This window comes from Pestalotiopsis fici, assembly GCF_000516985.1.
Source record: "Pestalotiopsis fici W106-1 unplaced genomic scaffold PFICI_Scf_5, whole genome shotgun sequence".
NCBI lineage: Eukaryota > Fungi > Ascomycota > Sordariomycetes > Amphisphaeriales > Sporocadaceae > Pestalotiopsis > Pestalotiopsis fici.
In genome coordinates, this window is record NW_006917095.1 from 918519 (window position 1) to 931714 (window position 13196).

At 50.3% G+C, this 13196-nt stretch overlaps 7 protein-coding genes across 7 annotated transcripts; 2 read left to right on the plus strand and 5 right to left on the minus strand.

Annotated features, from left to right (window-relative positions):
- Positions 1 to 157: 157 nt before the first annotated feature.
- Positions 158 to 1525, minus strand: PFICI_07592 (uncharacterized protein; the record flags this gene model as incomplete). The annotated part of the gene is made up of 1 exon (XM_007836173.1): positions 158 to 1525. One exon carries the CDS (start codon positions 1523 to 1525, stop codon positions 158 to 160), a length of 1368 nt encoding a protein of 455 aa, XP_007834364.1.
- A 529-nt stretch (positions 1526 to 2054) lies between these two features.
- PFICI_07593 (Mitochondrial 2-methylisocitrate lyase) lies at positions 2055 to 3653 on the plus strand (the record flags this gene model as incomplete). Its single annotated transcript, XM_007836174.1, has 1 exon — positions 2055 to 3653. One exon carries the CDS (start codon positions 2055 to 2057, stop codon positions 3651 to 3653), a length of 1599 nt encoding a protein of 532 aa, XP_007834365.1.
- Positions 3654 to 3807: 154 nt separating this feature from the next.
- PFICI_07594 (uncharacterized protein) lies at positions 3808 to 6196 on the minus strand (the record flags this gene model as incomplete). The annotated part of the gene is made up of 3 exons (XM_007836175.1): positions 3808 to 4422; positions 4474 to 6064; positions 6144 to 6196. The coding sequence occupies 3 exons, from the start codon at positions 6194 to 6196 to the stop codon at positions 3808 to 3810; spliced, it is 2259 nt and encodes a 752-aa protein (XP_007834366.1).
- Positions 6197 to 6502: 306 nt separating this feature from the next.
- On the minus strand, positions 6503 to 8316 carry PFICI_07595 (uncharacterized protein; the record flags this gene model as incomplete). The annotated part of the gene is made up of 4 exons (XM_007836176.1): positions 6503 to 7117; positions 7179 to 7534; positions 7609 to 8075; positions 8150 to 8316. 4 exons carry the CDS (start codon positions 8314 to 8316, stop codon positions 6503 to 6505), a joined length of 1605 nt encoding a protein of 534 aa, XP_007834367.1.
- A 339-nt stretch (positions 8317 to 8655) lies between these two features.
- Positions 8656 to 9525, plus strand: PFICI_07596 (uncharacterized protein; the record flags this gene model as incomplete). The annotated part of the gene is made up of 1 exon (XM_007836177.1): positions 8656 to 9525. One exon carries the CDS (start codon positions 8656 to 8658, stop codon positions 9523 to 9525), a length of 870 nt encoding a protein of 289 aa, XP_007834368.1.
- Positions 9526 to 10192: 667 nt separating this feature from the next.
- PFICI_07597 (uncharacterized protein) lies at positions 10193 to 11303 on the minus strand (the record flags this gene model as incomplete). Its single annotated transcript, XM_007836178.1, has 5 exons — positions 10193 to 10437; positions 10516 to 10737; positions 10797 to 11002; positions 11065 to 11137; positions 11192 to 11303. The coding sequence occupies 5 exons, from the start codon at positions 11301 to 11303 to the stop codon at positions 10193 to 10195; spliced, it is 858 nt and encodes a 285-aa protein (XP_007834369.1).
- Positions 11304 to 11695: 392 nt separating this feature from the next.
- Positions 11696 to 13194, minus strand: PFICI_07598 (uncharacterized protein; the record flags this gene model as incomplete). The annotated part of the gene is made up of 2 exons (XM_007836179.1): positions 11696 to 12841; positions 12898 to 13194. 2 exons carry the CDS (start codon positions 13192 to 13194, stop codon positions 11696 to 11698), a joined length of 1443 nt encoding a protein of 480 aa, XP_007834370.1.
- Positions 13195 to 13196: the final 2 nt, after the last annotated feature.

Here is a 13196-nt window from a genome sequence, read left to right on the forward strand (position 1 = left end):
TCTCTCTTTTTCTCTCTTTTTCTTGGAAGCTCAATATCCGCTCCTGTCTGTATGATATTGGTTTGGATGACTTTTTGCCCTTTGACTTTTATTCTTGATGGTGCTTAGGACCGAACCTACTTTCAAATGTCCAAGACAAAGTAAAAGCAGCTCGAAGCTACTTTGTCATGATTCCTGTCACAAGATCTGAAAGCCTTTGAATCCCCTCCGCTATCTGATCTTCGGTGTGCCAGGCCCAGCATAGTCTTATCCCTTCACCATAAACCTTCATAGCCCTCTCCCGACTTCCTTCATCTTCTTCCACTTTGAACATTTCTCCATAGGCAAATTTCAAGTTACACTCTTCCAAAGCTCTTGCAGCCAATTCCTTGGTAGTAATTGGGAGTTCTGATGGAACCATGACGTAGACAAAATAACCTCCGGATACGGCAATGCTAGCATTGTCACCATGACCCGCAATATCAGATGAAGCATGATAAGGGGCGCCACTGGAAACTTTGAAGCTGATGGGGACAAGCTTAGTCTTGATAGCCTCCATCATGGCATAGTACCTTGATCGATATGTCGGAATAAGCTTGTCTTTGATATACGTCTGAAGTATGCTAGATTCGAGCATCGTATCAACGAGGGTGGCTGCCAGTTGTGTCGGGCAACCGCCGGATCGTGTCGCGCCGAGCTGCGCAAGACCAAGGATAAATGCCGGTGAAGCCTCTACCCAGCCAACTCTCATCCCAGGTGCAATGATCTTGGAAAATGAGCCATTACTCACGGCGTTGCCCCATTTGTCCTTGATGCCTCCATCTAGAGTTCGGTCCACGTCCACGATCCTAGGTGGAATTTCTCCCACAGCATCTGCAGCCAGATCTTTGTCTTCGGGCCATCGGATCACGTCGTAAACATCGTCTGTAATGACGAGAGCGTCGAATTCTCGGGCAAGGCGAACAAGCTCTTGCCTTCTTCTCAGAGATGTGGTCTTTCCACTGGGATTCGAAAAGGTCGGAACCATGTAGATAATGTGCTTATAGAGCTTGCCATATCTGGCCGACGTCTTGAGTTTTGGCGAGGCCGGTGCTGCCTCCTTTTCAGACTCCTCGAGACCAGCTCGGAGAAAACCAATGTCAATACCCTCGTCATCCTCTGGCACCCCTCGCAGATGTCCCTCAAAACCGGAATCCTCAAAGATTGGGCAAGCCAGAAAGTAACTTGGCTCAATCATCCAAATCTTTCTCGTGTATCCAGGCTCGGTGAACCTGGAGAGTATGTTGCTGAGGGTTGCCGAAGCACCATTCGTCACACAGATGCGATCATGAGTTATGGCTTCACTGCACTGGTAAACTGAGGACAGCCATTTTGCAATATTCTTTCTGAGTGGCAGATAACCAGCGTCCGGCCCATATATCAAGGCCGATGCCGAGTTTCGGGGGATGTCGAGAATATTGGTAGCACCTTGAAGCAGCTGAGATGAAGGAAACAAGGATGGCGAAGGCCAGCCTAATTGCAAGTTGATATGCTCCAGGTCTGGCATATTGAATCGATTGTCTAGGAGGGAAAGAATAAAAAGTTTGGAGACTCAAGACAGAAGAATTGCTGAGTAACCTTGATGTGATATGTGACTGGTCAAAGCATGTGTGGGATGCGGTGATGCAGCAATAGTAGTCAAACTTTTACATCGTAATGCATTCGGTCGACTTCTGAAGCCATATCGAACATGTGTTTCCGGCTTTTCGGACAGCTAGCACCAATTTCTGATGTCGGATTCAAAACTCCGATCGCTCGGGCTCCGTGTCCGAATGGGGCGGGCCCCTTTCCAAGCGACGCCCCACATCCGGCTCGACCCTCGCGGCCCCGAGATAGTGTATATTGCCATGGGCCAATCGCCGGAGGGTAGCGGAAAACATCCGCCGAATCCATATGGCCCTTGGCATTTTATGACCTTAATGGAGAATCTCATGTCCCCAAGTCTGTAATTATCTACGAGGGAGCTTTTGCATTTTTATTCACATATTGCAACATTTCAAACCACAAACTACACTACCTCCCCATAGAATACCAAAATGCCGGCACTTGCAATCTCACTCGGAGACGAACAAAAGGCATTTGATGCCGAAGTTGTAGCAATTGAGAAGCAATGGAGTTCTCCAAGACAAGCACACTTGAAGCGGCCTTACGATGCTCGCACTATTGCCGCGCTGCGCAACTCTGTTCCTCTGGCGTCGTCGCTGTCCTCTACACAAGCTGTCAAGTTATGGAACCAGCTGCATGAACATAGAGTCAACAATACTTGCGAACTGACATTTGGCACCACTGACCCCGCGACCGTGTCTCAAATGGCAAAGTACCAGCAGACCGTCTACGTCTCTGGCGCGCTCTGTGGATTCTCTGAAGTGGCCATCCCTGGCATGGACCACGCCGACTATCCCTGGGACACGGTGCCCAAGGTGGTGTCCAAGATCTTCAAGTCGCAGCTCTGGCATGACCAGCGGCAGCGACAGTTCCGATTGCGCCACCTCCAAGAACAGCGAGCTGAACTGGAGAACTGGGACTACCTGGCCCCCATTGTGGCAGACGGCGACATGGGCTTTGGTAGTTTGACCAGCACCATGAAGATGGCCAAGGAGTTTGTCGAAGCCGGCGTGGCCATGATTCATATTGATGATTTGGCCATTGGCATGAAAAAGTTCACCGTCGGACAGGGCCGTACCGTCGTGCCGACGAGCGAGTACCTGGATCGCTTGACGGCCGTCCGAATGCAATTCGACATCATGGGCGCTGAGACCCTCTTGCTTTGTCGCTGCGACACGGATCACTCCGAGTTCATCACCAGCGTCATTGATGAGCGGGACCACGAGTACGTCATTGGCGCGACCAACAAGGTGGAGCCTCTGAAGGACTTTTTGAAGTCGGCCCAAGTCGAGGGAAGGGACCTCAAAGAAGCTAGGAATGAGTGGAAGGACAAGGCGGGACTCGTAACCTTTGACGAGGCTGTCAAGGCCGTGGCCTCCGCAGACGAGTACGCTGCATACGCTGCCGAGATTGCCAAGCAAAAGTTCACCTCTCTCCCCAAGCGACGGGAAATTGCAAGCAGTACAGTCGGCAAGGACGTTTTCTTTGACTGGGATACTCCGAGATCCTCGGTTGGCCAGTACATGTTCAAATCCAACGTGAAGGCGGTAGTGGAACGCGCCCTTGCTGCAGCACCACTGGGAGACGTGACCTGGGCCAGGATGGATTCGCCAGTATGGAAGGACATTGTTGAATTCCACACGGAGATCCGCAAGGTCTACCCCGAGCGCCTCTTTGCTTTTGGCTACACTGGTGACTATGACTTTAACAAGGCGGGCTTCTCCAATGAGCAGATCAAAACATTGCATCTCGACCTGGCCAAGATGGGTATCGTCTGGCAGGTTCAGCCAATCTGGAGTTTGCAGGGCCTCAACATGGTAACTACAGATTTCAGTAAGCTGTGGAGTGAGGAAGGTATCGCTGGATATCTGCGAACCGTTCAAGGGCCAGCACTTGGCAGAAAGCCCATGACGGACGGATTCGAGAAGCTTTCATGGTGTGGTGGCTATCTTGCAGACGCTTTCTTTGAGACAGTCGCCGGTGAAAACATTGTGGAAAAGGGCAAGGCTGTTTACTTTAAGAGGCATTGATTTTCTAGGTGCATCGTAGTCCACGTTTAATAGTGATCACATTGTTCTTTGAATAAGAATTTGAAGCAAACGAATCATACACACACACACACTACGAGGGCTATTTGGATAGGAAGTAACACAAATATCTTATCCCACTAGAATGAATGAGTCATTATTGCCACTCTTCATAATCAAACATTCCAGGGAATGATAGCAGTTCTTCCGTGCCAGGGTTGTCTGCCTCTGCGCCCATGCTGTCAAAATTGTATACTGGCTCGGCTGAAAATGGCAGCTCGAATGTGAGCATTGTATGAGGTGGCACATTGTTAGTCTGACTTGCCTGGGCTGCTCGGAGATCCTGTGGGCTTTTGTCAATCGGTGCAAGCAGTCCAGGGACGGAAGGTGGCCGCGGTAATGGCTCCGCAGGGACTTGGCGCGGGAAGTCCTCAGAGATCATCTCCTCAATCATTCTGAGTATTGGTCGGTGGACTATGAGAGCTCGCACTTGTGGGAGCTTCTCGCAGATGGTGGTGATGGACCTTTCTGAGAGGCGTTTTGGTGGCCGATTTGGGCGGTCTATGAGTGGGATCTCGCGAGCTATGAGCTCAAATACATCCCGCAAACAATCCGCTCTTGGCCAGCGATCGGCCATAATAGCTAGGATGTTGGAACAAGCCCGAATTGCATCAGAGACGTCAGGTGAATCGTAGTTTTCAGTTCTGTTGACTGGCGGTGTAGCCCAGAAGCAATACAGCAGGGTAATCCCTGATTGGAATTGGACGAGTAACTAGAAATTGATAAGAATCAAGCAGCTCTCGGCGAGCAAATTTGAACTTACACCGAGCCAGGACTGAGCAATTTGCCGATCCATCTGCGTCTTTCGGAAAATCAGACATGCTTGACTGCTAGCTTGCACTGACCAGTCTCCAGCTGGTCCCAAAACGGTCTCTTTTGTTGGTCGATAAAGCATTAGAAGAGTGTAGTGATAGATCATTGCGAGCCATCTGTGTGATGTATATCCTTTACTTTGTGGATCAGAAAACTTTTGCACCCTGGACTTGTAACTCTCCAACTCGGCAAGGATACGGATTCGCCACTCTGGAGACTTCTCAAACCTCGTGGCATAGTCCCATCGAAGCGTAAAAGCCATTATTTCGGATTGTATTCGCCGGCATTGAACGATGTGCAACGATGAAGAAACACATGTATATGTCGGAACATCAGGTAGCTCACAATCGCGCAGAGTTGTGCGCGCAACTTGTAACAGATCATGGTCGTCGATATTGTTATATATCTTTAGTGTTATCATGGCGTCGGGGATGGATGGCGGAAGATCGAATGATGACATGACCAGCCGGTCGAGCTTATATGCACACCAAAAGCAGCGGCGGCGGACCTGGTTTCTTAGTCGAATGGAAGGGGTAGCAGGGACTGGCTCGGTCTCTGCGAGATGGAATTGTTGTTGGACGCAGTAGCGCATGGTCGTGGAAGCAAGAGTAAGTATACGCCCGGAGGAGCTCTTGTGCAGGGCGTGGACGCTCAAAAGTAAGTAAGCTTGCACGTGGAGCACTGAATCTTGCTCAGCAAGAACAAACGGCAAGAGTTCCACTCCATTTCTGTAGAACATTTGTGCATCCATTTTACTTGCCCGTGAGCCATGTAGAAGGAGAAGCGCAGTAGCATAAGCCAAATTCACAAAGAATCCTTGCCATCGAGTTCGCGACGACGGGAATGAATCTTCTACCCAAGAGACATGCCACTCCAAGAATGTGGGCCAATGGAGAAATGGGTATTGTACTTGGGCCCTGTCGCGGTATGTCTCAAGCAAGAGTTCTCTAAGCTCGGGCGTAATTTCTCCTCTCTGGAAATGAGAAGTTGGCGGTCTTCCACCTGAAATCTCGTCGTGGGTGGCGGGCGACGGCTCTGAGCCATCATCTCGCGGAGCTGAGGGCGATGCAATCAGTCCAAATATCATATGATCAAAGCCAGTGTCGGACTCATCATCGTTTGTCAACATGGATCTTCGAGTAGGGACCCCAGTATAGCTGGCTAATCTGGTCCGTGGTCCTGACTTGGGTGAAGGTGCAGTATCATCTTCATTTGTGTCGGCAAGTGTCCGTGGCCTGAGCACGCCGATGGATGAAGTTCCATTCGTCGACGGCCTTTCCGGAGGCTGGACATGATACGATAATGTGCTGTTTGATGATGTGCGCCTTTGTTGGCCTCTGACCGATCCCAGCATGTGATCTAAACTCTGCTGTGGATCGAGGGACTCAAGTTCGGCAATCCTCTCCTCGAGTGCTTTCACGTATTGACTTTCCACGTGAGATCGCGGGGCCGGCTCCGTCGGTAGACACTCATCTCCCGACTTTTGGCAATTGGTGCAAGGCCTTGGGTCATCGCATTTCTGTTTTCTGTGCCGACACCTCCTGTTCTTTTATCAGCCTCGAGTATGGGGCGGCGTGGTCCGCGCGGATACATGTTGGCAGATTGCGATCGCTGCCTCACCTGCAGGCCAGAACTCTCTGCCTCTTGAGAGGCGGCTGTCCGTCATCATCCATTGAGTCTATTATGAGACCTCAACCTGAGTCGTACACAAGTCATTGATGTGATATGCATGTGGCAGTGAAGCCAAACAGATAACACTACCCGAAATGACTGATAAGAACAGATGGAAGTGGGACTTTCGGCGCCTTGATAACGATCCGACAGGCCCAGGAGCGGGCGCCGACGGGCTATACTAAAAATGAGCAGAATGCCCCACCACTTTCTTTTACCACCCCAGTATCCGTATAGGACAGCGAGCTGAAAGGAGTCACTGAAACCGCCAATGGTATATACACGCCTCTCGTTAATCAAACATCTTTCTACATCATGAGACTATTGAATACTTGCAAGAGCTTCTCTGTTGTCACACCACCAGACGATCTTGTCAGTTCAAAGAGAAATGCGTCTCTCTTTGTTGCAGCAATTTCAGGTGGCTCTGCAAACGTCCGCGTTCCACCCTCATATACGGCTGTGCCATGCTGTCCTGGACTGAAAGACTTCCACGGAGCCTCTCCATTTGCAAACATGATGACATCTTGGCCGAATGATACAGCACTCACTCTCTGGGTTTCGCTCAAGTATTCATTGTAGTTTTGGAAGATGAAGACCACATCGAGAATGTGTGATGCTTCGCCCTTGAATAGTCCATCCCATGGATTTGGCTCGTTGAAGGCGTACACATACGAGGTATTTCTGAACCCCGTAGCTAGTTCGATAGCTGGTGCAAAGAAGGCGACATCTGAGATGTATTGGAGAACATTGCGAAAGACTTGGTCCTCTGTAAGGGTCTTTTCAGCAGCTTCAGTCAGACTGTAGTGTTCTAGCACTGCATTGAGTGCTTCTGGATGCATTTCCAACGTCTTGGATGCCACGTCTCGGAACGCTGCGCCGAGTCCGGACTTGCGTGGCATAAGCATGTAGCCCATGATACTCGACTGCAAGCATGTCAGCCTATTCCATCGGCGGCAGCAAAACCCTTCCATGATGCAAACTTACGTCTAGCTTGGAATCTCCCACAAGGATGGCTTCGATGGATTTGTTGCCAGGCAATGTGGGTGATTGAGCCCAGGTCTCTAGGCTCAGTACCTCGGGAATGATTTCGCCATCCACAACGGGCGTAAAGGGAACATTAGGTGGAATCTTTGACCAAAAGTTCTCTGCGGGCAGGTCATTCAGGGTCTTGACGAAATTCTCTTCCGAAAGTCCCTCGATATTCAAGTGCTTTTTTACACTTTCCGCAACTGTATCAGCTACCGGCAAGGGTAGTTGGCCCAGCAAAGGTGGACATCCTCCTAGGCAGATGATGCGCTTCGCAAGTGCTTCTTCGGATAACAATAGATAACCGGCGGAGACTAGAAGAGTCAGTCAACTGATTTTGCCCACAAGTGGCCCAGTAATGATATCTGGAAGGATGCTCAATTCTTACCTCCACCGGCGCTTTCTCCCATGACCGTCACATTGTTAGGATCGCCCCCAAAACCGCCGATGTACTTTTGCACCCATCGCAACGCTGTCCGTTGATCCGACAGCCCATTGTTGGGCCGGCAGCCGGCAGCTCGCAACTCTGGTGAAGTTAGGAACCCTGGGGCTCCCAGCCGATAGTTGATATTGACGCCGACAATCGGGCGTCCCAGCTGAGCGGCCTGGCGGACCAGGCTGGAAAAATCATATTGTGGCCACCAATTGCCACCAATGGCATAACCGCCGCCGTGTATAAAGACCAGGACTGGCAGACGTTCGTGCTTGGTTTCACCGGCTCCAGCATTGGGAACCGTGATGACAAGGTTGAGCCCATCTACGTCACTCATGCCCGGGAATTCGGGCTTGGGCAGCGCGTGCTGAATGAAGGAGAACTCCATATCCAAGCCATTTGGCGGGCTAATGACCTGGGGTCTATACACTCATAGCGTAAGGAAAGATCGTATGGTGAAAAGCTTATTTGCAGGAATTGGCTGTCTTTTACGTACCCATGTTTGGTTGCATTCAGGCCCTTCCCGTCATATTGTACGAGGTCGGCTGGAGAAAAGCGGTCTTTTAGTGTCGCATATTTGACGCCTCGAAATTGGATGGTATCATCTTGATCTACGCCAGCAATGCGGCCAATATCAGGATGGTTGAGTGTCTTTGTGGACATGACTGCCGTGCCTAGCTGTTTGGGGCTCCAAAGGAGTATTTGGATGGGGAGTTTGGGTTCCTCTAACCTAGCTCATTTTCAATCGACCTACTTATAACCAACTCTGTTTTCCCGACATGTGGGGATCTGCAATACTTAGGCAAAATACAGCCAGCATATACTACTCTGCAGTCTCCCCGCGTCTTTGCCGCTATCAGTCGCCAGGTACCCCAAAGCCATGTGGGTAGGATCCCGATCAAGGCAACAATGCAAGCAATTGATATATAAGCGAAGCTTTTATTGTATCCTCGCCGTTTCGTTTTGCGTTTACGAATGATACTAGATAACGACGCACATAAAATGCCATTAATCCGGGACGAGAACGGCCGGACCTTCGTGGAACATGGCAATGGGCAAAAGTCACACTACATCTTGGATGACTTTGCAGATCCATGGAAGGCTCACGATACAATTCTAATCCAGCACGGTTTCTGCCGTACCGTGGAACACTGGTATCATTGGGTTCCGGCGTTGGCGCAGCACTTTCGGGTCATCCGGCGAGATCTGCGAGGACATGGGCTCTCGAGTTACCCCACGGCTTCTTCTACACGCTATGATTACACGCTAGCGACTGTCGTTGGTGAGATTGTCGATACTCTGGACCAACTAGCCATAGAAAAGGTGCATTTCATAGGGGAATCAACAAGCGGCATGCTCGGCGAAGCGCTGGCAGCTCTCCATCCAGAGCGACTGCTATCGCTGACAATCTGCTCGTCGCCAACTTACCTTCCTCCACCGGCCTTGGAAACGTTTGCTTTTGGCTGCAGCGACTGGCCGACCGCTTGTCGCCAGTTGGGGTCTCGCGGCTGGGCCGAGGCGCTGCTCAGAACGCCTGGGACAATGGCGTCGACGGATGTCGCATACACTTCGTGGTGGGTAGACCAGGTCGCGATATCGCACTCGGAGGGCCTTGCAGGCTACGCCGAGTTCTTGTCGAGCATTGATGCGCGACCGTTTCTACCAAAGATCAGGGTGCCGATGCTCATACTTGCCCCCAAGAACAGCGCAGTGATGAGCGTCGAATCCATGCTCCAGGTGGGTGAACAGGTGCGCGGGGCACAAGTACAGGTTATTGATGCGCCGGGCCATGAGATTTTCATCACTGGAAGCACAAAATGCCAGGAGCTGGTTCTTGAATTCTACAGGTCTTTGCAAGTGAGACAACCATGAGCCGGTGGCAAGGCTGCAGGAAGTGATTCAGCTTTCTCTGGTTACCATTTCATTGTGCTGTTATTGCTTGTGTACCTAGTAGCCGCATGTAACTTCCCAATTTTCTGCATAGCTTCCACATGCATTGGAAGTCACCAAGAAAAACCAATTGTACCATGCTGGAGCTTCCAATGTGCAAGCAACGGATGCATACATATCTACCTACCTAGTACTCTTCAGTTGCTCTCATTCGCCAGAAGTACAAATTAATTCCTCCATCTATCGGTCCTCTGCACCCAATCCTTTGGTTAGTCAAGAAGCTGGCGCTGTCAATGGGGGGTAATGGTACCTGTTCGTGGGGTTCAGGGAGTTGGTGGGGTATGTAGGTGAGGCATCGTGGGGTTGTCTCAGGGCTTGACTCCAGCAGTGAACACCTAGCATGTGGGGTAATAGGTAATTGAAGACTACACGCAGCCATGGGGGCGTTCAGTTTATTGAGAGTTGATGTGGGGTACAAAGCACATAACCTCGTAGGGGTATTGAGTCTGGGTCAATAGGTACGATTTCACGACGAGGTATGCGTATACTTGGGTCTATAGAATATGCTGTTACCCAAGCTTGCACTGATGCTGAGCAGACGTCGAACAGGCGGCTAGGCCAGTAGTTGACAATGTAGCTAGGCACCCATCTAATGTAGCAACCTTCGCTGCCCCTCACTGATATTGCGACTGAGGTGCTCACCCATCCATTGACCTTGAGTGGCTGCCAGTGTGTCCTCAAAATCGGTTATCTCATTCCCAGCAACAAAGAAGGCTTTGCCGTTGATATCTTGGCGGCAAATTGGCATTAACAGCGCACGTGCAACTCCCTCGGGCTGATTTGATGGTAACCCATCCCAGACAGACAGCATTTCGGGCAGAAGCATGGGTGTCACTAGGAACCAATAGATGCACTAATTAGCCATGATTCCGACCACGTCAGGTCTCCATGTGAAATCTATTGATCGCATACCTGTGAGCCATGGACAAACGACATTGACCGTGATGTTCTTCTTGATCAGTTGACTTCGCAAACCGCGCATAAGCCCAACGATACCTGCCTTGGCCGTACAGTACAAGTACAGCGGTGGCGTGTCCAGAAACGATGCTGCTGACCCAGTCATGATGATCTGATATCGGGCATCTGGCTGCCTGTCAAAATAATGCACTGCGCATTTGACTGCATATATCATACCTGAAATGATTCTTGTCAACGTAGTCTTTGAAAACGAGAGAAGGCGGCGTTCGACTTACCCATTAGGTTGATCTCGAGCGGCTTGAGGTCTGGTGGCGATAAAATGCCCGTAGACGAGTCAATGACACTGCTCAGAAAATCCTCATTGTTCACACCAGCATTAGATACTACGGCATCTATGCGCCCAAATTGCTTCCAAGCATCTTCAAATAGTGAGACAACATCGGTCCAGACAGAAACATCACTTTTACGGAAAAGGACCCGTCTAGGAATCCATACGTCTTGAGTCAGTGCACTTGTTGGAAATCGAGTATGGACAGAACTCACTGTCCCAACTCTGCTGCCAGTTGGCCCCCTAAACTCTCATTCCAATCTCCCAAGGCGAGCTTTGCTCCATGCTCTGTTGATGAAGTGTCAATATTTCTCCACGTTGACATTTGGAATCTGAACGTACTGTGAGCTAGAAGACTGGTGGAACGGCCGATCCCCGTCGCACAACCAATGACGATGACAGTCTTATCCTTTAAAGAAGCCAACTCATTGTCATTGAAGACGTATGTCGTCATTGCGAGTTTGAGTCTCGGAGGCCTGAAAGATGGAGGGAGATAAATCAGAATACGACACGGTGGGAGGAAGCCTTCAAAGGATGGACAATCAGGAGTAACAGAGATGTTAGGTTCACTTCGGAGGCATCAAGGATTATATACTTTTGCAGTGGGGGAGTATTCCAATCGCTGAAGCGGGGATCTATGCGAGCGAGGTAGAAAGCTGCACTTGTGTACTCCATTTTCATCGATGAGCATAATACATAGAAAGGTGCACTCTTTCGATATCGTAGAGCAATTATCTGTGTCTACGGACAACATTGCATGAAATTCAAGTTATTCTGGTTCGTAAATTCAATCTAGGACACCATCAACCTACACAATTGAAGTATTTACCTCTATGAACTGACTTTTCAAGCCTTTCCTTTCGCAACTGCAGCCAGGATCTCATCAACTTCAATCTTGTGCTTGGAAAAGTTATCAACCAAATCGTCCCACATCTTTGGATCGTGTTCATGTTTCCTGTCGCTGTTCCAGGCATAGTCTGTGATAGTAAAGGCACGGCTACTCTCAAACATGAAAGCGATCGAGGCTGGAGAGATTTGCATCACGGGCGGGTCAGCCTTGGAAGCCTCGGCGAATTGCTCATAAGCCACGCCGTGGGGTACAAAACCACACTCGAATGAGATACTGCCTGGCTGGAACTCGTCTGAACGGCCACCATAGTCACCGTAAATGAGGCCCATGAGTTCCGAGGCACAGTTGCGGTGGTAGTATGGCGGGCGGTACGTATGCGACGCAACGTCCCAGCGCGGGGAGAAGATGAGAAAGTCGGCCAGCGGGGCGGCTGGATCGCGCGACCGGGCCGTCAGGACACAGAAGATGGACGGATCAATGTGATCAACGGATATGGAACCAACATTGACAAACTTGGTGAGATCGTACTTGTACGGGACGTAGTTACCGTGCCATGCAATCACGTCAAACGGGCAATGCTTCTGGGTACTGTTGAAGAATTTGCCTCCTAGCTTGTAGACGATATTCCAAGGGTCGTCCTTGGTCACCTCGTAGGCAGCGACGGGATGGAGAAAATCTCGAGCATTCGCAAGCCCGTTGGCACCTAGAGGGCCAAGCTCGGGCAGTTCAAAGCTGGAGCCCCAGACCTCGAGAATGTAGCCCCGGGTTGGGCCATTGACGCTGACTCGGAATCTTTGTCCACGCTGTATGACGCAGATCTCTCCAGGTTGCACGTAGAGAAAACCAAACTCGGTCTGGATGTCAAGGGCTCCTTGCTGTGGCACAATGAGAAAATCGCCATCTGAATTGACAAAAGCCCGTTTGGTCATGCTCTTGTTGCAGAGAAAAACATGAGTTGCCAGGCCTTCACGTAGTGTTGGGTCTCCCGAACCGGCGATAGTTTTAAGCCCGTCGACAAAATCGACGTCTTGGCCGGCGGGGATCTCAAACGGCTTCCACGCCAACTGTGTTGGGGATACATGAACACGAGAATTTAGTGGTAGAAAATTTGACTCCGTGTCGACATTATCCGGCAATTCAGTCTGAATAATTAATCAAATCAGCTCTGGCGTGTCTGAAGGTTGAATCTTTTACCCACAAATCCTTGATGAGCTACGGCGGGTCTGGAGCGGTACAGCCAGGCCTTTTTATTGACATGACGAGGCGCGACGAATGCCGATGCCGTCATTTGCTCGGCATAAAGGCCAAACCGAATCGATCTGGGACTGTTCTGACCTCTTGGGATTGTGCCGGGGATGGCCTCGGATTCAAAACTGTTGTTGAATCCGGGCTGGTATTTGTACGGGTCATTTGGGCGTGTGGCGAAAGAAGGGATGCTTCCGTCTTTCTGCGTCGAAGCCCAGTGAAATATGTTTTGAAAGTCCTGTGTAGACATTG